General features: G+C 37.7%; 1 protein-coding gene across 1 annotated transcript in view; it reads left to right on the plus strand.

Annotated features, from left to right (window-relative positions):
* Positions 1–24,641, plus strand: part of ALG13 (ALG13 UDP-N-acetylglucosaminyltransferase subunit) — an 82,335-nt gene that overhangs the window by 43,062 nt on the left and 14,632 nt on the right. The window contains 9 exon segments of the mRNA XM_028135362.2: positions 2,630–2,757; positions 3,461–3,707; positions 4,158–4,271; positions 4,444–4,600; positions 5,256–5,376; positions 8,462–8,494; positions 8,599–8,654; positions 12,349–12,420; positions 13,826–13,991. Coding sequence (XP_027991163.2) covers positions 2,630–2,757; positions 3,461–3,707; positions 4,158–4,271; positions 4,444–4,600; positions 5,256–5,376; positions 8,462–8,494; positions 8,599–8,654; positions 12,349–12,420; positions 13,826–13,991 — 1,094 coding nt within the window.

Consider the following 24,641-nt stretch of genomic DNA (forward strand, 5'->3'; position numbering starts at 1 on the left):
GTATGGAGCCAGCCTTTCCCTATTCTTTGGGAATATGTTCAGGTTGTCATAGCTAAAACAGAAAAGTTTTATTTCTTCCATCAGTGCAATGCCAGAGAGAGCCCCTATGCCACATAGTGTGAATGGAATCAATAACAAATTTCCAAAGTCAAACTATTTGAGTCCCCCGTTCTATACCCTCTCCATGTTAAACACCACAAAGTTTTTTAATCTAACCATTGCTTCAACATGCAATAGCCCAAACCACATTGCCACAATAATCCCTATGTTCCTTTATCTCTCCATCTTGGTTTCTTATTCCTACTGATCCTCGGGCCACCTTTCACTCCCTCCTGCAGTCACTATTGTGGTGATCCACTCCTTACCCAGCCAGTTTCTCTAACATATTTCTAATTAATCCATCCAGCATAATGATTCATGTTAATGTTCATCCAGCTCACAGAGTTCATGGAGCAGCATTGGCAGCTTTCATGTTCTATTTCTGACCCTGTAGGAAGGATTCAGGGGGAGGGCTTGTGAGACAATGTTTATAAAGCCTACAGTGATGTACATTAATGTCCTAGGCCTTCACATTCACTCATCACTCACTCCCTCACTCACCCAGAGCTTCCAGTCCTTCAAGCTCCATTCATCGTAAGTCCCTATACAGGTGTATCATTTTTTAACTTTTGCACCATATTATTAAACTATTTTTCCTTTGTTTAGATATACAAATACCATCATCGTGTTATAATTGCCTACAGTATTCAGTATAGTAACATGCTGCATAGGCTTAGGGCCTAGGTGTATAGTAGGCTAGACCATCTAGGTTTGTGTTAAGTGCACTCTATGATGTCCATACAATGATGGAATTGCCTAACGATGCATTTCTCCGCATGTACCTCCTTTGTTAAGCAACACATGACTGTATACCTATGTATAAAAGTTTATAAATCCTAGTCACTAGCCAACTTACTATAAATATTAAGTACAACAGAATGCTGTTAAAAACTGTTCATACTAATGGGAAAGCTGGTTTTCCAGTGTCACAGCAACTCAGCTAGTCCAGTCATGCTCAAACTTTTAACATGTTTCAGAACTGTCTGGATAGTATGCTATAACACAGATTGATGAGCTCCATCCCCAAAGTTTTTGATTTAGTAAGTCTGTGGTGGGGCCCAAGAATTTGAACTTCTAACAAGTTTCTGGATGATATTGATGCTATTGGTCTACTTTGAGAACCATTAAACTAGGTCAGTGGTCGGCAAACTCATTAGTCAACAGAGCCAAATATCAACAGTACAACGATTGAAATTTCTTTTGAGAACCAAATTTTTTAAACTTCTTCTAACGCCACTTCTTCAAAATAGACTCCTCCAGGCCATGGTATTTTGTGGAAGAGCCACACCCAAGGGGCCAAAGAGCCGCATGTGGCTCGCGACCCGCAGTTTGCTGACCACGGAACTAGGCTATACTGCCGTAATAACCAAAAAAATAAAATCTCAGCAGTTTAAAACAATAAGGTCACTTCTTGCTCATTTTGCATGTTATGTATTATTTACCTGTTAATGGAAAAAAACAACATTGAAACCTGTAAAGAATTTTTGTGAGTTTATTTGAGCCAAACTGTCGACATATGCCGGGAAGCAGAACCTCAATGAATTGAGATAATGCTCCGGAGAATGGAGGGTTACATCTATATTTATACATTGCAATCAAAGGAAAGGGACATAAGTGCGTTACATAAAATTCATTGGTGATAGATTAGGGCGGTGGGATAAAGTAAAGCGGGGAAACCTCTGGGATAGGGCAAAAAGTGAAATGATGGACATGTGCTTCTCTTACAGAGATGGATACAGGATACTTTAACGTTAATTAACAGTTGACAATTAACTTGATAACAATAACAATAAGGGAATGTCCTGGTGCCATTTGTTGTGCCCTGAGGGGTCCGGGGTAAAAAGGAAGTTACAAGTTAACCAGACATCTCACAGATATGTTATCTTAGAGGCAAAAAGGCAAATGGGCTCAGTATAGAAGATCTAAGTTGATCTTTGTCAGGGAAAATATCAGCCTAGGACCTGACTACCCACTATAACCTGTTTGTAGTTAAATATTTAATTTCAAACCATCTTTTGTGGTTATTCTAGGTCTCTGAGTTTGCAAGACTGCCATGCAGGCCTCCCCTGAGCTTGTCAGGTTAGCATGTGGCTCCTTTCGTCCACATACCTGACAGGCTAAAAAACAAATGAAGCAATGGGGACCCTGGCCAAGAAGGCTCTATTATAGACAGAAAAAATTATACCATGACAAACCATGTGCTGGCTCTTAAAGCATCAGTTACATAATGTAGCTGAGTCTGACGTCAGTGGGGTAGGAAAATATAATCCTCCTCTAAGGAGATGCAACAAATATTTCTAAACTAAGTTTACCACAGTCATTCCTCTGGAAGGTGATTTGTACTACAAACATCTGTGAAATGGTACAAACTACTCTTAGGTTTCCTAATTAAAGAGAAAACCTCAACAGGAAAACTGTCAATAGATTTAAGTGGAATATACTTGAAAATGAAGCAGAAAGGGTGGCTATGTGTAGCAAATGAGAATTAAGTCTGCTGCAATGGCTTCATATTGGTATCTTTAACTTTAAGGCATGTCGTTCCACTGGCTCACTTAAAACCAGTTACTCAAGTGACACCTGTTCCTGCCTGGAATGCTATGCCTAGTCGGAAAGGAAGAGGTTACCAGAAAATTTCCGGGGGCTATTTCCCAGAAATGGGTTTGTATACTGAAGGTTTTTATTCTTTTCTCCATCTTTCCCCCTACATTGTAATTTTTAAAGGTATAAATAAATCTTATTCTGGGGTAGAGTTTCTCAACTTTGTCACTACTGATATTTTGGGATGGGTAATACTTTATGGTGTGCTGTCCTGTGCACTGTAGGATGCTTAGTAGCATCCCTGGACTCTATCCACTACATGCCATAGCACTCTTCCCCCAGTTTAATAACCCAAAATGTCTCCAGACATTGCCACATGTTCCATCAGTGGGAAGAGGGTCAAAACTGTCCCTGGCTGAGAAATACTATTCCAAAGTACTTTGTGTAAACTTAAGTTGGAGTAGATTTTAGATTCTAAAATTTGAAGGGAAAATATTTTTCAGAGAACTAGGAAAACATGGAAGCAGCCAGAGATATTAATATGCATTAACTCTCTGTTTTGATGATCAAAGCTGCCTATCCTAAAGATAGTGCTGTGATGTCCGTTGATACAGAAATACCTACTGGTTTTGCCCTTCCAAATGGATTATCTAGTACATCCTTAAAAAATACAAAAATTCCCTCCCTGTATTTTTTTTTTTTTGCTTGTTTGTTCCTAAGAAAACATTTTAAAGTTTTAGTTATTTGTGTGTGTGGTGGGGAGACACTGGATATTTTGCTTTGGTTATGAAGCTTATTTGCTACTTCTTTGTTTGCCTGAAAGTTATGTCGGAGATGGACTTGAAGCAACACAAGAAGATGTTCAGGAAAGTTAGAGGGAAAGAGATGTATATGTCTATGGCCTACAGCAGGGGAGATCCCCTACCCCCACCCAGGCTTCAGAATAGTATGCATTATGGGCATGACCCTCCAATGCACTACGCACAGACAGCTGGCAATTTTATGGCTAATGAACATTTTTATCCTCAACATTCATCTCAGAGACAAGGTCGGGGATATGGGATGCCCAGGTAAGGCTTAACCAACTTTCAAGATAATGTTCATCTCTGTTTAGATATTGGAAATAATTCCTGGACAGAATTACAGTAGAATTTAGAAATATCTAAAGAGTTTAGATTTCTTACAATTTCTGTCTATACAGAGAGCATAGAGGATGAAACTTGTGTATACTTAAATTCTTGTCAAATGAATTCATTGGAAGATTCATATTCTCACAGTTTAGGGAAATATGGAGCAGTTGAAGAAATGCTAGAAGATAGAATGCCATCAAGATATGAATGTCATGTATGTGGCCCTATATCCGTGAATAATGATTAGGCCTAATGCCAGTAGTAAGGGGAGCAAAGCTCTTTGTATGTGGATGTTTTTATAAAGATGTGTTAATTCTATTTAACTACAAAGACTGACCACTCAGACACTAGCGAATAAAGAACTCTGTTTTCCTTTCCCCTTATTCTTAGGGATTCATCTCGCTTTATAAACAGGCCTAACATGGTGGACCCTAAAGTTGGTTTTTACCCTGGCCCAGGGAAAAAGTGCTGCCAGAGCTATGATAACTTCTCCTATAGAGCTCGGTAAGTAAATTTTAAGTGTCAAAAGTCAGAGAAAATGGGTAAGTTCGTCTTCATTGCTGAGCAACAAATGTATGGACTAAATTGTGTCAACATTGAGATGTTTGAACTTATTTAGAAATTAGAAACAAGTTACTACCATATTTTTCCCCTTTCATTCTCTGAACCACTTAAGTTCCTTTAGACGTAGTCACCGCCAGATGCATTGTGTGAATAAGGAGTGCCAATATAGCTTTGCCCCAGAAAATGGACAGATGCCCAGGGGCTTGGAAGAAACCATTACTTTTTATGAAATTGAAGAAGGGGATGAGACTGCTTATCCAACTTTACCTGTAAGTAGTTTAAAAATTTACTCAAAAAGCTATTTACTTTTCTCTTTTTTAAGTAAAGGCATATAGATAAATTTTAGCTTTTTGTACAAATAAGCAAATAAAGCCCTTCTTGGAAAACCTAACTTCATCTTAGCACTTTTAAGGAGAAGATAACTTTTTTTTTTAGTCTTAGAGAAGCAGGTAGAGATGGACAAATAATCGTGCCTAAATAGTATGGGCTAATATTTTCTGTTTTCTTTTTTTTTTTTTTTGTATTCTGTATTTAGCCTTTTTTTGTTCCATTTTTTATTAAGGTATTATATGTGTACATATCTTACCATTGCCCCCCCCACCCCACTCCCATACATGCCCTCACCCCCCAGAGTTTTGCGTCCATTGGTTATGCTTATGTGCATGCATACAAGTTCTTCGGTTGATCTCTTATCTCCCCCACCTCTCCCTAACCTTCCCGCTGTAATTTGACAGTCTGTTTGATGCTTTACTGCCTCTGTATCTATCTTTTTGTTCATCAGTTTATAATGTTCTTTATTATCCACAAATGAGTGAGATCATAACATTTTCTGTTTTCTTAATCATTATTGCCTCACACTTAATTCTAAAGCACATTAGAATTAAGAGGGAGAACTGCATGTATGTGTGTGTGTCTCTGGTACAGAATCATGGAAGGCCCTCTACAATGGTTCCTCCTACTCCGACATACTGTGTTGCAAGGCGCGGACATAGCTCAGGCAAACACACTTTGAGTTCAGAAGAGGGCAATGGCCAGTGTGATAATGGTGAGTCAATTACAGTTAAATGTGTTTTTTTAAAGATGATTCTTGTGGCATTAGAATATCAAGGCTATGAAGTGTACCTAAAGTGTTTGGGGGGTCTCACTCTGTTCTGGTAGCTTGTTTTGAAAGAGGTATCAGTTTTTGTCTCAGAGTTTGATAGGTTTTTAAAGATATCTTGGTATTTTTCAGAAGGATAGGCTTCTATTTCTCTAGGCTCTCTACATTGTTATAACTTATTTTCAGCTCTTTACATAGGTTTATAAAGTAAAACCTCAATATAATGGACTAATTCAGTCAAGGAGGTGTCTGTTAAAGCCGAAAGTCTGTTATATAATAAAGTAACTTTTCCGAATGCATATGTTAAAAAATTAACAAATTAGTGTACCTGTTTTTACTTATATAGACACATTTGTGTAATTAAAATTAAGCATGTATGAAAAGTTTAATTTCACAGAAAAGTTTTCTATATGTATTACTGTAATTTTAAATTTATATTGAATAGGTCTAGTAAATATGTGCATTCACCAGTCACTGCGAGTAAACAAATGCACATTGGCACATCTGCTGTACGCTTTAAAATTGCTGCAGAAAGTCTCGCCACGTGACAATGAAACCAATTACTGCACACGATATAGTGTGATTATGTGCTAATCATTCACTAAACATTGTTTATGAGTGGTGACTCTTGGATTCAAATATATAGCCTATAGTTGCAGATAAGTAATATTTATTTATGTTGGTGAAATTACGGCAGTGTTTTTTTTCAACATATGGCCTATTCACTAAAATTTGTTAAAAATAACAATGAATTAATAACAAAAAATAACCCATTAATTTAATTACAAGTAAATCAGATAACATAATTTTAAAGTAAACAGGGTGTTTATTTTCACATGTGACATACGGGCTGGAAATTTTGGCTGTTAAATCTGAAGTCCATTAAATCGAGTTCTGCAAAATTGAGGGTTTACTGTAGTGAGTTTGAATTTGGGATATTTCCCTGTGGAAAACATGTATTTCTTATTAATAAGGTACTATTCATGTTGTCCTCACGATTTGTAATAACTACTTTGGGCTTTTCATGAGACTGGCTGTTATTTTACAAGACTGCTATGAAATAACTTCATTGCCCAAGAAGTCTACTTAATCTATAAATATTACTATTCATTGAATCCTATGTACAAAGTAATTATATTTATAATTTAATACTTAAACTATATCCCTCTGAGGAATGTGGTATTCTTATATTACATATAAGGAAATTGAGGTTTGAAGGGTAAATGACATGGCCAAAGACATACCTGGTAAGTGGCAAATATTTAATTTTTTATAACAGCTTTATTTAGATGTAGTTTACATACCATACAGTTCATCTATTAAGTGCACAACTCAGTGGTTTTTAGTATAGTTATAGAGTTGTATAACCATCACCACTACCAATTTTAGAACATTTTTATCACCCCCAAAAGAAATCCTGTATCCATTAGCAGCCACTTTCCATTTCCTTTCCCCTTCCCCTAGCCCTATGGAACCATTAGTCTGTTTTCTGTCATAATAGATTTGCCTATTCTGGACATTTTATATAAATGTCCAGATGTAATATGTGGTCCTTTGTGACTGGCAGAGATCAGTTTTAAATTTGGGTTTTTATGACTTTAAAGCTTATATATGTGCCTATATGTGCTCTCAACAGTTGTTATAATGCCTCTTACCATGCACAGGGTATGCTTATTTTTTCAATTTTACTATAAAATCATATATGCCTACTTAAACAATTCTGGAGGAGTTCTATATATTAAGGAGGTAGAAGGCAGTCTGAATGACTCAATTTACCAGTCAAGTTCCTTATTTCCCTGTGATATATTTTTTTTACTTATTCTTATGTAGAAGAAAATAAATATTTCTAGGAAAAAAATCTAGCACAAGGGTAATTTGCAAATATTTTATATGTGCATGTGCATGCTTGTGAAGGATGTATACGCTCTGCTCTTTTACTCAGCATGACCCTTTTGTCTTTCCCTTTAGCACGGTGGGCATCTTCAGATGTATTGCTCACCTGTAGTGGCATATTTAGAGTAACCAAATCTTTGTTCTCACGTAAAATCCTGCTGTTTGGAGGGGTTAATGCATGTGTGTTTGATAAGTAACGTGTTTAAGAATCAAATCCACCCTAGCTGGTTTGGCTCAGTGCATAGAGCATTGGCCTGCGGACTGAAGGGTCCTGGGTTCGATTCTGGTCAAAGGGCACATGTCTGGGTTGCAGGCTTGATCTCCAGTGTGGGGTGTGCAGGAGGCAGCCAACCAATGATTCTCTCTCATCATTGATGTTTCTATCTCTCTCTCCCTCTCCCTTCCTCTCTGAATATTAAAAAAAAAAAATTAAAAAAAGAATCAAATCCAGTTTTGACCTATGGATTTTATTTAGTGAAAACTGTTTAATTGAAGATTGGCATTCTCTGTGTTTCATTGGTATAGCAATCTTAAAGCAAAGTACGTCAATCTACTGAGCCATCCTATGAGAACAGACCTATTTTAAATGTATTATTTACCTGACAGGCTAAAAAACAAATGAAGCATGATATATCCCATTGATGTCCCCCTAAACAAATTATGGGTTATACTCAAATTATAGTCACCATTTACTATATGTTAAGCATCATGCTATATTCTTTTCACTCCCCTAGGTACTATTATTCCTGTTTTATAGTGAAGAAAGGGAGACACAAAGAGTGGTATTATTAATCAAGATTCAAATCTAGCCCTAATTCCACACTTGTAAACTTAATCACCATAGTCTACTGCCTGACTGGAAAATTGGACACAGCTGTATTTTTCACCTCTACCTGAACTTTAAAAACTAAGGGAATTTTCAGAGGAGAAATTCATACTGTTTACAGCCAATCTCTAGCTTCAGTATCTTTTCACTAGTACAAAAGCTCAAATCACTTGGTGCAAGGATGTATATGTTTTAGTTTTGAACCTGCATATCCACAAAATTTGAGAAGAAAGCAAGTGCTGACCATCTGGCTGTGCTGAGCTAAAAGCTCTACATAAACATACAAACATACTCTTCTGTCTTTTTTTCTAGGGGGATATAATGAAGAATATATTTATCCTTCAGGTCAGTGAGATATAGGTAGAATCTATGATATTTATTATTGTTTATAAAATTTCAAACTATTAAATAATGCTCACTTTTGACTTTACTTTGGCAATATCCTCTAGAACCAGACTATGAAACTTCAGATGTTTATAGCACAACTGAATCTACAGCAAACTTGGTAGGTAATCTGACTGTGTACTAGGGCCCTATTCTAAGAACAATACATATAAGTGTATTTAAATCAGAACAATCATATGAGGTAATCAGGGTATCATTTCCATTTTGTAGATGAAGAAATTGAGACCCAGAAATTGAGTAACTCATCCAAGATCACGCCCCCTTTCTGAAATTAGTCTATTTAAAGATATTTCTAATATGCGTTGATACATGAGGAAGTTCAAACATTGGCAGTGATAATTTTTAGAGGAATTTACTACTATTTTTCTAACAGTAAGAATGGACCATAAATAAGTTTGCTTTGGGTATGCTACATGTGCAGCAGGAGGGCCCTGCTCAGGGACTCAGGCTGATGGAAGCTCCATCCATGATTGCCAAGGCAGGAAACAAAAGCTAGTGAATGGTGCACTAGAGATGGCATGTGTCACTTCCTTTTCCATTTCTTTTTCATTGGCCATAGCATGTCCTACTAAATAATCTAATTTTTCTGTGCCTGGAAGTAAAAAAGTTGGAAATACTTTAACAACACTAAGTAGTGTAGCATGCAACTCAAACTCCTCTTACAGGCAGAATACTTGCTTCCTCCTCAGGGGAGACAACCAAAAAATTCCATCCAGTGTAATTAAACATTGCCCAAGGTTTCTGGGAAATCTGTGGTACTCTTTGTATTGGGTCCAGATATGACTCTTCTTGACCTGGAAGCCTAAAGTCAAAGATACAAAGTTGTTTACCCCCACAAACCCAATTTGTAGTGGTGGAACAGGCACTGAAAAAATTGCAGTAAAAATTCCCACTCGGGGTTGGGGGGAATGGGAGAAACACAGTTACTTGCCTGTAGCAATTCTGACATCATGATAGACAGACATTGTGAGGGCCCCCAACATAGGCATGGGGACTCTTCTCTGGAGGGGACTGGTTCATTGTTTTCTGGGGCTCTTGGTTACTCAAAGTCCCTTCTGTCTTTGACCATATTTGAAGTAGGCATTGAAGAATAATCCTTGGCAGCTGAGCAAGGATTTCTCAGCCTGCTTTTTACTCATAGAAAATTGGGGGTCCAAGGGTCATTTTATCTCAGTTGGATGGGTTTAGTTCTACTCATGGTTTCTCTGGCTGTGTGATTAATTACGCTACCTCTGTCTGATTCCTATTAGTTTTATGTGTTAATATTCCTACTGACAGTTCTTTTTAATAATAGATATACTACTTAGATTTTCTATAGTGCTTTGCTTTCTTATCTCTATGTTTCTCTCTACTTATCATGAGCTTATCAGGCGTTGATGGAAGAGCCATATCTTTGGATGCTTTTCCATGAGCCACTTTGTCCACATGCAAGTATTCACTGGGTGTTCTATCCTTAGTTGGACTCTTGCTTTGACATATCTTAATGCAGTTAGTTTTTAACAACAATGTGATTCTTGCTTTAAGGCTGAGTTTTAACTGCTCTTTGTTGTTCAAAGCATTTATCAATTTTATCTTCTACAGTTGGGGTTGAAGTAGTTGCCTCTTCCATTAAGAGCTTACAAATTCATAATCTCCATCCTAAATTAGGTTCTTCTTAGAACAACACCTTCTAGTTACAAATTAATGTTTTAATCAAGCTAGGTTAGACTGCAGTAACAACCGCCCTCCCCCCCCCCCCCCAGTTTGAACAGCTTAACAGAGGACAGTTTCTATCCCTAATGTTATATGTCCAATGCAAGCTTTTGTTCATGATCATGCAGGGACTCAGGCTGATAGACATGAGCTTTCAGTCACCTTGGGGCAGGCTAAAAATAGGATAATTGAACACTGGCTTTTAATATTTCTGCTCATATTTCATTGGCCAAGCATGTCTCATAGCCATACTTAACTTTAGATGAGACCAGGAAGAGCAACCTGCCATGTACCCAGGGGGGAAACTGGAATATTTCTGAAGAACTTGAGTGACTACCCTCTATTCCCTAAATCTGATTAATTTAACATAGGTAGCTTCATGTACTCTTATGAAGGTAAAGAAAACATATATAATTCTCTCCCCTATTTTTCCTTCATTTACTTTGCCCCTTCTAGAGAAATACTTGTCCCCTCATTCTTTTATTACTATTCTCATATCACATGCTTTTTATACCATTTTTTGAAATAGTCACCCAACTAAAAAAGCAAGTAAAAATTTGACCGTCAGAGATGGCCCTTTAATTTCACTTGTTCCTTTTTCTTCTAAACTTATTTTATCATGAATCCCAATAGCTTTCAATTTTTCCATGTTTTGTTCCATTCTCACCCTCCAGTCACCAAATGCATAGCAAGTTTCTAAGTAATTTTATCACAGTAATTTCCTCTGAGGAGAGAGGACAAATGTAAGACTTAAAGATTTCCAGGCATAGAGCCTTCTAAGAAACCATAAATATTTATTCCTATTTCTTATTTTCATGTTCATCTCTCAACTAAGTCCTTCTCTAGAATTGTTTAGCATTCACACTGGGCACTCTGAGTCAGGGCTAAAGTTTGCTTTTTGGCAGATATTTTGGCTATACTTGAACACAAAATTTAGAAACATGCAATCTTAAGTCCATGTTAAATTGGGCTCGTATGGTTCCTGCTGTTTCTGTGATTACTTCCCCTAATTCTCTCTGTTCTTATCATTATTACCAATTTTTGCTACTAGTTTTCTTGCTTGCTTGTTTGTTTGTTTTTGCTGTCATTACAGTCTGTCATGCATAACTCTGAGCCTTTTAAAATCATTTTTGCTTTCACAAAGATAGTCTTGAGACAGAAGGAGTGGTGTTTGGATTATACTATATCCTGCTTAGATAGGATGCAGCTGACCAGCCAATTATCCACCTTTGTCCCAAACTACATCTTTAGATGGAATGCTTTCTTTTAGCAAAACCATTGTTGGACTTACTGATTTTGAAACTTTTAAGTCAAGAAAGGCCACTAAGAAAGTGTTTAAATTACAATCCTCTGTTACATTTTAGTGTTTGCATTGGGACTAGAGTTGGATGTAGATAGGAAATAGAACAGTTACCTAAATCAGGCACTGGCATTAGAGTGATACTTTTGGGAACATTATCTTTTTTTTTTTTTTTACTGTCTTTGGTGAGGGGAGGAAGTGATTTTCAAGCAGCTCTTTGAAAGTATTAAAGGAACCTGGTCCTAACATCACTCCCCCTTCCAAATCGATCAAAAGCATTCACACCATGCAAGAGCTACTACCAGGAATCCTTTCTGAGCTCCAAAACTCAGGGAACACCTTACCACCATGAAATACTCAAAATACTCTATACTACTCATCTGATACAAATTCTTTTTGCTTCCTTGTCATTACATTTTTTATGTGTTGAAATCTCAATCTCTGTCTCTCACTCTCTCTCTCTGTCTCCCTCCTACCACCCCCCGCCCCCAGTAAGCTGCTGAAGATTAGGGTTACAAACTGCTGAGCTCTGCCTCTAGGATCCAGCCCTGAGTTTACTGAGAACTGCTGATAAAGTGGATCAATTCAAGGGGGACCAAAGACCTCATCATCAGGACAATAGCAGCAGGCATGGAGGAGAGGGTGTGGATTGGAGCATTATCTTAATAGTCACTTCCAAATTTGAATATTTTCAGAACAGATCACCTTTATTTTAGAAGATGTTGAAACAAAGCAGATATTTTATTGATATGTTATTTGGTTTCTTGATTTGCTCTTAACTGTATTTCTGTATTCACTAAAGTCTCTTCAGGACAGAGGACCATGTTCTATGTCTCCTCAGGACACAGTTACCTCATGCAACTACCCCCAGGAGGTAATCTTTATTGTGTTATTAAGGAGTCAGTTGCAGTGATCTGAATGGAGGAAAATGAATTTTTTTCTTTTTATTCTCTTCACTCATCATATTTCAAAGAAGCTGCTTATATTCCTATTTTAAGTATTATACCTTGTGGTGCCTTGCACAGTGATTGGTAAATTCATTCAATTAATTGAGCATCTACTATGTTCCAGTCACTGTTCTATGTGCTAGCATTAGACTACTCTGAACCTCTTATAATGAGTGAGTTAATATAAATTATGTGTCAAGTCAATGTCATACACTGACACTTAAATGTAAAGCTCTCCTGTAGAATGGGGAGTTGGTATCAAAATGGTAGCTAAAACCATAAGAGTGAATAAGATAATCCTGGGAAAAGGAAGAGATTGATAAGAGCATCTAGAACAGAGCCTGTGGATCACCAAATTTTAGGAAATGGGTAGAGAAGCAAAAGCCAGGGGCAGGGGAATAGGAGAGTATATTTGGGAAACCCAGGAAGAGACTGTTTCAAGGTGTCAGTGATTCCCGAGATCAAGGAACATAAGGACTAACAAGAGTCTACTAGGATTTTTTTTGCCATGGAGTCCACTGGTGACTTTAAATACAGTTTATGAGGACCAGAGGGGGTAGCAGCCACACTTCAGTGGGTAGCAAGGAAATGGAGACTGCAGTGAGGACAGTGTATTCAAGAAGAGGAGTCTGTTAATATTTATTGAACATCTCTCTGTGCACAGCCCTATATTGGGTGCTGTGGCCTAATAAAAAATATAATTTGTAGTCTCAGAAAGTTTAAAAAAATCCAAGCACCTTTTGTGTTTAAAGAATTATGTATAACTCTCTGTACAATATGCAGGAAACACAGAAGTCACCTGCTTGGGCATAAGGGAACAAGGCAGATGGAGTATAGGGATTGGAAGGAAATATCATTGTTATACAATGTTATACTTGATTTTTGAATCATATTAATGTATTACCTTTTTAGAAAAAAATAATACATTAAAAATTAAAGTTCTCAAAGTAATCTGGGGTCTTCTAAGAGAAATAACTTAACCTGCCTATACAGGGTTTACATAAAGATTGACTCCTCTGTGTTTTACTTATCAAAATACTGGAGCGGGATGGTAGGAGTAAATGGGGGGAAAAGTTGAAACATCTGTAATACTTTCAACAATAAAGATTTAAAAAGCAAAAAAAAATGCAAAATATTTAAGGATATATCTAACATATAACTGGAAAATTTGTATGCTAGAAGTGACAACATGTTGCCAAGAGAAATTAAAGACCCAAATAAATAGAGATATATAATAAAAAATACTATTTCCTGAAATATAGGATCAGATAGGAGACTAATAGTGTTTGGGAAGCGGAACTTAGAATTCTAAACTTTCTTTCACACTTACAGGTGATGGTAAATTCTGCAGCAATTACAGCTTCCTGTGCCAATAATGTTCCAGTTCCAGTCTTATCTAACTGTGCAGCAGCTAATCAAGCTAGTAGTACCACTTCAGTTTCCTCACAGAAGGCTATACAGCCTCTATTTGTATCTTCACCTACACAAGGCAGGCCAGGTAGGTTATTAGTGGTTGCTTACTTTGGAAGCTTCTTTTCCTATTCATGGAATATGCACACAATAGTTCTAGTGGTTAGATAGGATTACTTTCATTTCCATAATTACATTTGTTTAACCTACTTAATAAAATATCTTCTATAGTTGAAGAATCCATAAGATTTGAGAGAGCCAGGGTTTCAATGTTTGTTTGGTTGGCTGGTTGTTTTTTTTTTTTTTTTTTTTTTTTTTTTTTTTTTTTCAAATTTGGCTTTGATCTGATTTTGTAGCTATCTCTTTGCTACCCTGCTGAAAATTTAAAGGACTTGGACTAGTTTCTCAAACTTCCAGTTGAGTTTTATATTACAGGAATTAAGGTAGAAGTGTGTTCACACTTCACAGAATTAACTCCTGACAAGTTTGCTATAAAATACATTTCTATATAATGAATCATTTTCCCATGAATGTTATAAAGAATATAGGTGCTAGAATTTAAGAGATCTGGGTTAGAATCTTGGTTTTACAATTTAACTAGCCATGTAATTTTAGACAGGTTATTGAACTTTTCTTATCAATGAGCTTATGGGTACTGGTAGTACCAATTTATGAAGTGGTTATGGAATTCCAATGAGATAATATAATTTAAAATTCTTAGCAGAACTCTGGGAAGGTGGTGACAACAATAGCATAGGTTTTCAATCTGAGTCCCCCAGTAAAAATTGAAATAGCAAACCAAAACCCATGGACAATACAACAAAACTAGATGACAAGTTATCCCCATGAACCACAAAATGTAAACAGGTAGTGACAAACCACCCATCACAAGACCTGCATGCTATCAGGGTTTATGTTGGAGCAAGAAGACAGAAAGAAGCATTGGGGATGTTGTCTAATGGACCTAAGAACAGAAGAACTCCAAAAGAACTAATAAGAATTCACTGGAAAGGGGGGCAGCCAATTTGAAAGGAGCAGCTAAGATTAGGAAGGGATTTTACCTGTTCAACACTAGATGAGTGCTTTGGGTACATGGTAATGGGACTGAAGGTCTTGAAGCAGTTTGGCTCTTAACTCTCATTTTTTTAATATTACATGAAAACAACAGCTAAAGAGTCCTATGACATTAGAAAAGCTTTCCTATACTCTGCCTCATTCTAAAGTTTATGAAAAATAATATCACATAAAAATGAACAGCCCTAGCTGATTTGGCTCAGTGGATAGAGTGTTGACCTGCGGACTGAAGGGTCCCAGGTTCGATTCCGGTCAAGGGCACATACCCAGGTTGCAGGCTCGATCCCAGTGGGGGTGTGTGCAAGAGGCAGCCAATCAATGATTCTCATCATTGACGTTTCTATCTCTCTCTTACCCTTCCTCTCTGAAATCAATAGAAAAAAAAAATATATATATATATGAAAAGTGCTAAGATCAAATCCTGTGCAGATATTTTAAGAAAAAAAAATAACATCCTTATAGACACTAAAAGCATGTCAGAAATGTGCTCACTAAACAGAAGTAAACAAACTAAAAGTAAATTAACAACTATGAGGTGTCCCAAAAAAAGGTACACATACACTTTGAGTAATTAGAAAAGCAGTGTTTACTAAAATACATTTTATTTTCTGCCTGACCAGTGTGGCTCAGTGGTTGGAGTGTGGGACTGTGCACTGGAGGGTCGTGGGTTCTATTCCTGGTCACTGGCACATACTTGGCTTGCAGGTCCAATCCCCACCCCTGATTGGGGCGTGTGTGGGAGGTAGCCAATTGATGTGTCTCTGTCACATTGATGTTTCTCCTCTCTCTCTCTTCCCCTCCCCCCTCCCTTCTACTCTCTAGAAAATCAATGGGAAAAATATCTTCACTCCTCAGGTGAGGGTTTAAATATAAATAAATAAATAAATAAATAAATAAATAAATAAATAAATAAATTGAGCTATCAGTTGTTAAAGTTTGTATACATTTTTGGGACACCCTGTATTTCAGGATGAGCATTAATAAGATTATTAAAGAATAACAAATCAGAATCTGAAAAACTCAGATGAGGTGACAGAAATGGAAGAAAGTCATTTCAGTAATGAAGACTAAACTATAAAGACCATGACAAAATATATACAACAGATAATGCTTTAAGAGAAAGATGTTAAAAAAAAGGTGGAAATCTAAAGTGAAGAAAATGAATATAAAGATTCAAAAGTGACGTGCTAAAGTTAGGTAAAGGAGATCAAACACAAGTCCCTGAAGAAGAAAACCAAAGTAAAGGAAAATAATAAATACTGAAAACTATAATTCAGAAAACTTTCCTGAAATTAAAAAGCTTTAAAATTACCTACTGAAATACCACTCTGCATACTGTTTACTCAGAACGACCGACACCAGGATATTCTAGTATAGTGGTTGTACTTGCCCTAGCTGGTTTGGCTCAGTGGATAGAGCATCGGCCTGCAAACTGAAGGGTCTTGGGCTTGATTCCAGTCAAGGGCACATGCCCAGGTTGCAGGTTAGATCCCCATTTGGGGTGATGGTGGGGGGGAAGTGCAGGAAACAGCCCATCAATGATTCTCATCATTGATGTTTCTATCTCTCCCTCTCCCTTCCTCTCTGAAATCAATAAAAATATATTTTTAAGAAATGGCTGGACCTTAAAGAACTAGGAAGTCCTTTGATTATCTATGTAAAAGAGCCTATGGAGTATAAAAGAAATAAAGTAATCATCAAAATTTACAGCAGTGCTTCATTTTGGAGTAACATTTGAAATAATGAAAGAATGTGTGAACCAAAGATTTTATATTCAACCAAACTGATTTTCATGCCTAATGGGCAGTATATATAACAATTAAGAGAATATTATTCACATGAGCACCTCCTGAAGAATCTACTTAAGCTATGTTGTCAAGCAAGGTAATCACTAGCTACATGTGACAATTTAATTTGAAATTAATTATACCTAAATAAACCTTCAATTGCTCAGTCACACTAACAACATGCCAAGTAGCTGGTGGCTACAGTATTGAAAAGCACAGATAGAGAATATTTCTGCCATCACAGGCAGTTGTATTAATGGTCAACAGTGTATTAGAGAATGAGTTTTGACTTTTAGACTTCTAAAATAATGACATCAACATAAAACCTAATGAGTAAGCATTAAATATATATATTTACCTGTAGAATTAAGACAAAATGAGGGCTTGGAGTTTGAGAATATTCTATATAATGGCCATATGTTTGGACAGTGTGAATAAAGTATAGCTATTTTTTAATGGGAGAATTGAGAGACCATGTACCAAGCATTTTTTAATGCTCTCAATAATCACATTTCGGGTACTTTTATCTAGATATTCAGATTGTTATTGTGAGACTGTAATGTCGGCTAAGACAAATGAGTGAGTATTGGATATTCTAATTTTATCCCGTGTACTTGCAAATCAGGAGTCTATGTATGGAAGAAAAGTATTACAGATGTAATAAAAAGTCTAAGTAAAAGCTTTTATGGTCTCAAGTTTGAATTAAAAGTATCAGTATAAACTTGAGGTTTTATCTTTAAATATATTTGTATATTTCCTAGCTTTGTTCACTGAAAAGGCCTACAGTGAATATTCTTAGCACTAAGTTTTTGGTCTTGAAATAACATTTCTCACTTTTAAAAAAAGTAAAAAATTATGTGAAGAAATTACTAATTGCAGGTCTGGAGGAAGATAGCAAGGAAGCTAACAAAGACTATTAGAGTAATGTCAAAAGGGTTCAGGAGCCATCTTGAAGAGGTTCTCACTGGCCAAAGATGCAATAATTTGAGCCTCAACAGTGATTATTGTAAGAACATATTAAATATGTTCAATTTAAAAGTTCTTAATAATACTTGGGAAATTGGTCACCTTAAAAGAATAAGAAATTAGTTTATTTTCTTTTCAAAACTAGAAAATAGAGCGAAAGAATTAAGTATTTATTTTTTCCTTATATGAACTATACTACTAGATAACCAAATAGACGAAGGGAAATATTTCTATGTATTAGTATTTCAACTAATCATTGAAAAAGAAATGGCAGAATATAATCATTTTGCAGTCCTTACTGAATAGATGGGTTATTAAACAGCTATAGCTGCTAAGATTGCAAAGACAATGAGACATTACCTATAGAAATGCCAAAGAAATCAATCTTGAATTTGACCCAGCCTTCTGGATTGAGCTGCCTATTTGCAAGAGATACAGAAGAACATGTTGAAATGCATCACGGGTATGTATTTAACAAAATCCAGACTTGGGGAAACTCAACATGTCAAAGGGCCAAGATTCCTATAAAGAAAAATGGAAAGAAAATGACAGGGATGGAGAAAGGAGCAATAGATTAAGAGAGATTCAAGACATCAACTTGAAACAACTGTGTAGGGATGCACGTTTGGGTGACAAAACTCTTAAAAAGAAAACCACAGATGCTCAGTCACTAATCATCAGAGAAATGCAAATTAAAACCACAATGAGATATCACCTCACACCTATCAGAATGGCTATCATCAAAAAATCAACAAGTGCTGGTGGGAATGCAGAGGAGTGCAGCCACTATGGAAAACAGTATGGAATTTTCTCAAAAAACTAAAAATGGAACTTCATTTGACCCAGCAATCCCACTTCTGGGAATATATCCTAAAAACCCCAAAATATCAATTCAGAAAGAATATGTGCACCCCTATTTTCATAGCAGTGTTATTTACAATAGCTAAGATGTGGAAATAGCCCAAGTGCCCATCAGTAGATGAATGGATAAAAAAGTTGTGGGACATTTACATTATGGAATACTATATAGCCGTAAAAAAAGAAAGATCGTGCTAGCCAATCTGGCTAATTTGCTGAGTGTCTACCTATGAACCAGCAGGTCACGGTTCAATTCCCAGTCAGGGCACATGCCCAGGTTGCAAGCTCAATTCCTAGTGTGGGCATGCAGGAGAGAGCTGATCAGTGATTCTCATCATTGATGTTTCTCTCTCCTCCCTTCCTCTCTGAAATCAATAAAAATATTTTAAAATAAAAGAGGGATCTGTTACCCTTTGGGACAGCCTGGGTGGACCTAGAAAATATTATGCTAAGTGAAATAAGCCAAACTGAAGAAAACAAATATCACATGATCTTATTTGTGGAATATAATGAACAAACTGAATTGACCAACAAAATAAGACCTGAAGCATGGAGGCATGGAACAGACTGACATACCTCAATGTGGGGTTGGGGGGACAAGAAAAGATAAACCAAAGAATTTATATACTTCTATGCATAGCCCATGGACACAGCCAATAGTGTAGTGAACACCGGGTAGGAGGTAGGGGCTGGGAGGAAGGTGAGTAAGAGGGAAAATGGGAGATATATGTAATAATAAAAAAAGAAAATATAGGAAGTGATTACTATGAAAGTCAGGGTAATGGTTAATTATGGTCGAGGGCGAGGTTTTGTAATTGGGATAAGGAGCATGGAAGTTTTCTGGAGTGGCTGGTTAAGTTTTATTTATTGACCTGGATAGTGTCTACCTTAAAATAATTCATTTGATTTATTTTCTGTATCTGTTTCACTTATAATTTAAAAATCAAGTTCTCAGTAGACCAGTGTCTGGAACAAAAACATGCAATATATGTTAATTAATGACCATACAAAATTTTCATTGTAAATGTTAATGTAGACCCTAGTTGTACTACTTTGGGATTAATTGTAGGGGAAAGTGTTGGCTGTCTGCTTCCATAAGACTTCTGAGCTTTAAAAAATCAAGTGACAGGTGAATCAAGCATTGTAATGCCTCATCTACACTAATAAAAGAGAAAAATGCTAATTGACCATACCTTCGCTACGCTCACAGCCAATCAGGAGTGATACGCAAATTAACCCAGCAAAGATGGTGGGTAAATTTGCATATGCAGGCTGCGGAGGCAGAGGCCCTATGCGGCCGATGGAGTTGGGGACATGGGCAGGCAACTGGGGAGGGGGGCAGCGCCTAGAGCCACTGGTGGATCCAAGCTGAGATGGGGACCCGGGTCCAAGCCGCCCTGCGATCATGGGGTGAAGAGCCTGGGTCCAAGCCGCCCTGCGATCACGGGGTGAAGAGCCTGGGTCCAAGCCACCCCATGATCATGGGGTGAAGAGCCTGGGTCCAAGCCACCCCATGATCATGGGGCGAACAGGCCAAGCCGAGCCGCCCCACGATCATGGGGTGAAGAGCCTGGGTCCAAGCCGCCCTGTGGTCACGGGGCGAAGAGCCTGGGTCCAAGCCACCCGGCAATCACGGGGCAAACAGGCCAAGCCGAGCTGACTCACGATCATGGGGAGAACAGAACAGGCCAGGCCGAGCTGACCTGCGATCATTGGGTGAACAGGCCAGGCCGAGCTGACCCCCACGATCATGGGGAGAACAGGCCAGGCAGAGCCTGGCCAAGCTGCGCTGCAATCCCAGGCGAAGAAGCCGCTCTGCTGACCAACCTGCGCTATGGACCTGTTCCCCTCTAGCCCGCAGCCATGGGAAGTCTCCCTCTCCCCAGAGTTAGGAGCACCAGCCCAGGTCTACCCAGGGGCCTCGTCCTGACTACGGGGGTGAGTTCCTGCATGCTGGGGTTTGATCCCCACGCATTAGCAGTAGGAGACCAGTGCCTTTGGTATTGCTGTGTGTCCAGGTTTTAATTGGACAAATGCCCAGCGGTCCTGGTGGCCAGCTTAGCAAAATCTTTTAGGAGAATTCTGTCTGGGTTTCCTCAAATTCCCTCAGCACCTACTCACCCCTCTGTAAAGGTGCAGAACAAGTGAGGCCCTTAAATAAAAATCAGCTGCTTCATGAGTATGGCATCCCTTCCTATTTTAAGGGAAGCTGAGTTCCATGTGTACTATGCTATGATATCTGAGGCACAGGACAAGGGAGGCCCTAAGTGTATATGCATTGATATTTGAGTCATTCTTTATTGTTCAACGTAATTTATTTCTGTATGCCTCAGTTTTGTAATAAATTACTAGAATAATACATCTTGCTATAAAATATTACTAGAAGATCAAATGATCAGGTGACATTTATTGTTATTTTCTATAAATGAACACAATCTCTGGTATGCTAAAGTGATAGGTATTACAGAGATATTCAGATAGAGAGACCTACAGGCTTGATGACAAGTGAGGCTTACTATCACAACCCAAATTTATTGCTTGAAAAAAGCAGGGAGCCAACGAGAAACTGAACCAAATATAAGCCCTTGAAGGGAAAATGTAAATTGGATAAGCTTTGCTATTACAAGAGCAAGAAGAAAAAATTCAGATGCAAGAATGAAAACCACATTGCATCCACTCTAAGTAGCTGTTAAAGAAAAAGAATGGTATACTATGAAAATACTTAATGCAGATTGTAAAGACATTTGTTCAAAGAGGATTTCCTAGAGTAGGTGATATTTCAGTTAATTTTTTTAAATGTGAAGAGGTTAGCTAGATAAGAAAAAGGTGTAGGGGTCCCGAATTGCAAAGGGTGCAGGCAGAGCTGGGGAAACCACCCCTCCATGCACGAATTTCATGCACTGGGCCTCTAGTTTGTATAGAATCATTGAATGCTTACTATAAATGCCCAATTTGTGTTCTGTATAGGTATTTCTGAAAATGTATACTGCCTTCATTTATGTTACTTTTCATTCTTTGAGTCACTTATGAACTTCAATTATAATTCTACCAGGGGATGATGCTTTTTAGCTACTCTTTATCAACCCTCTAGATCAGGGGAGGGGAATATCTGGCCCTTGGGCCATATAAGACCTGCACAATCATTTGGTCTGGCCCTGCCAAGGCATTAGGGCTGAGTTAATTAAATGTTTAACCAAATATAGCAGACTAATTTTTAAGTTAATACAGGCAGTCCTCGGGTTACTTCGGACTTGACGTACATTGTTTCATGGTTACATCGCCATCTCCCATTTATTTATTAAAAAAAAAGTTCCGTCATTTTGACGTATGTACACATGTGCTTTATGTTTGTTATTATTTATTTACCACAAGCAAAGGTCAGGAATTGTTATCTTTATTTTAATTTTTTTTTTTACTATTTCACTTCGTTACTGCTGTGTATGTGTTCCATGTGAGTGACATAGGTGCTTATTATGTAGGTGGGTTCCGACTTACGGTGAAAATCATGTTACTTCGCGCCCTAGAAATGGATCTCCAGCATAATCCGAGGACCTACTGTAATTTTATATGGCTCTCAAATGGTGTTCTAAGTATCCAAATGGCCCTTGGCAGAAAAAAGGTTCCCCACCCCTGCTCTAGATAAAACAACTTACGTTTTCTATCATTATTCATGTGACTATCTAGCAGCCCATCCCATCCCCCTGCAAGTTACTTCCTATCTGCCAGGTAACTAGATGCCATGATTGTCTTTACTATGAGACTCTTTATAGGCATCAAATCCTGTTATAACTGACTTTTGGTTACTGTTTCATAGGCTTTTGCCAGGGACAGACTAGTGACTCACTTGCCCTAAAGACAGGATCTGTGGGCCAGGCCTAGGGTGAACTGAGAAAGGGATTCACTCTTGAGGTTATGTCATGCCAGTGCAGGCTGATATCCTGTATTTTAGAATTTTCTTTTTTAGTCCTCACCAGAGGATATGTTGTTATTGATTTTTAGGGGTGGGCGGAGAGAAAGAGAGAGAGAGAGAGAGAGAGAGAGAGAGAGAGAGAAGAGGGGAGGGGAGGGGAGGGGAGGAGAGGAGAGGAGAGGAAGGAGGAAGGAAGAAGAAGAAACATCAGTGTGAAAAACATTGATTGCCTCCCGTACAAGCCCTGACTGTGGATCGAATCTGCAGCCTTTTGGTGTACATGAGGACACTCCAATCAACTGAGCCACCTGGCCAGGGCCTGTCTTTTAGAATTTTGGTATTTTATTCATCATGGATTTTTTTACATTAATTTGGTGGCCCTTAAATTTTGCACTTCACTGCATCTTAGTCTTGGCCATGCCCTTTGATCTCTAAGAAGCCAGTTCTTTCTATATATGTTCATGTTTTCTTCTAAAATGTCCTGAAGCAGCCCTGCCCATGTGGCTCAGCTGTTGAGCATTGACCCAGGAACCGAGAGGTCACGGTTCAATTTCCTGGTCAGGGCACATTACCGGGTCCCCTGTGGGGGACTTACAGGAGGCAGTGGATTGATGAACTTTCTCATCGATGTTTCTAGCTCTCTATCCCTTGCCCTTCCTCTCTAAAAATCAATAAAAATATATTAAAATAAAGTAAAAGTAAAATGTCCTGCAGACTGCAGAAACACAGGGGAAATACTAGGTGTACCGGTTAATAAGGGCAGATTTTGTAATCAAAGAAAACATGATAATTTCAAGAGAAGCATCAAAAGTGCTTTATTCAAAATAATGTCCATCGCTAGCTACACATTTCCCCCATCTTTTAGGTAATATGTGGATACCGTCCCAATAGAACTTTTCTTGTTTTGAGGCAAACTATTCAGAGACCCAATTTTCTACTTCTTCATACGTTTTGAAGTGCTGCTCAGAAAGTGCGTGTGCCATCTATCAGAACAAGTGGTAATCTGAAGAAGCAAGGTCTGGTGAATATGGCGGGTGGCTTAATACTTCCCAGGCAAGATCTTTTAACGTGTCTTTAACTGGTTTTGAAGTGTGTGATGGTGCGTCATCATGAAGCAAAATTACTTTGCTGTGTCTTCTGGCACATTCTGGTCATTTCACCATCAAAGCATGGTTCAAATTGATTATCTGTTGCCCGTAATGATCAGTATTAATGGTTTCAACAGGTTTTAGAAGCTCATAATACATCACACCTTCCTGATCCCACCAAATGCAGAGCATTGTCTTCTTTCCAAAGCGATTTGGCCTTGCAGTTGATGTTGATGATTGACCTGGTTCAACCCATGATTTTGTGTGTTTGGGGTTCTCAAAAGAAATCCGCTTTTCATCGCTAGTCACAATTCGATGCAAAAAAGACTTTCTTTCGTGCTGTTGAAGCAACATTTTACTGATGACTTTTCGGTTTTCCATGTCTTTCATTCAGTTGATGTGGCACCCACTTTCCTTTCTTTAAAATCTTTCCCATTGCTTGTAAATGATCGGAAATTGTTTGCTGAGCAATGTTTAATCTTTCTGCAAGTTGTTTTTGGAAGGCAGCTATGCTCACCACTATACCACCAACGCAACTTTGCAAGTTGTTTTTGAGTTTGACATGCATCTTCATCCAATAATGCTTGTAATTGTTGGTCTTCAACCTTTTTCGGTTGACCTGGACGTTCTTTGTCTTTCACATAGAAATCATCACTTTTAAAGTATTTAAACCAGTGTTCACAAGTGTCTTGAGATGGAGCATGTTCACCATAAGCTTCCCGAAGTATATGATAACTTTTTCTTCAAAATAAAGTAATGAATTAAAACTTCTCACAAATGCCCTTTTTTTGGCACAAAATTTGATGTTTTTTTAAGCGTAAATATATCTATGATGTTAACACCTTCAGCAAATTTGACATATAAAGTTTTGAAGCTTGCTGTCAATACAACAAAATAGCATACATTTCAAATCGCATATCTATCAATATATATGTATAACTCCATCTATTGAAAAAAATCCACATTATTAATTGGTACACCTAGTAAGTATTTAGAGTGCATTATGTTGATTTCCATTAATATTTTAGAAAAGTTTTTTTCCATTATTCTGGAGC

This window comes from Eptesicus fuscus, chromosome 1 (assembly GCF_027574615.1).
Source record: "Eptesicus fuscus isolate TK198812 chromosome 1, DD_ASM_mEF_20220401, whole genome shotgun sequence".
Classification (NCBI taxonomy): domain Eukaryota; kingdom Metazoa; phylum Chordata; class Mammalia; order Chiroptera; family Vespertilionidae; genus Eptesicus; species Eptesicus fuscus.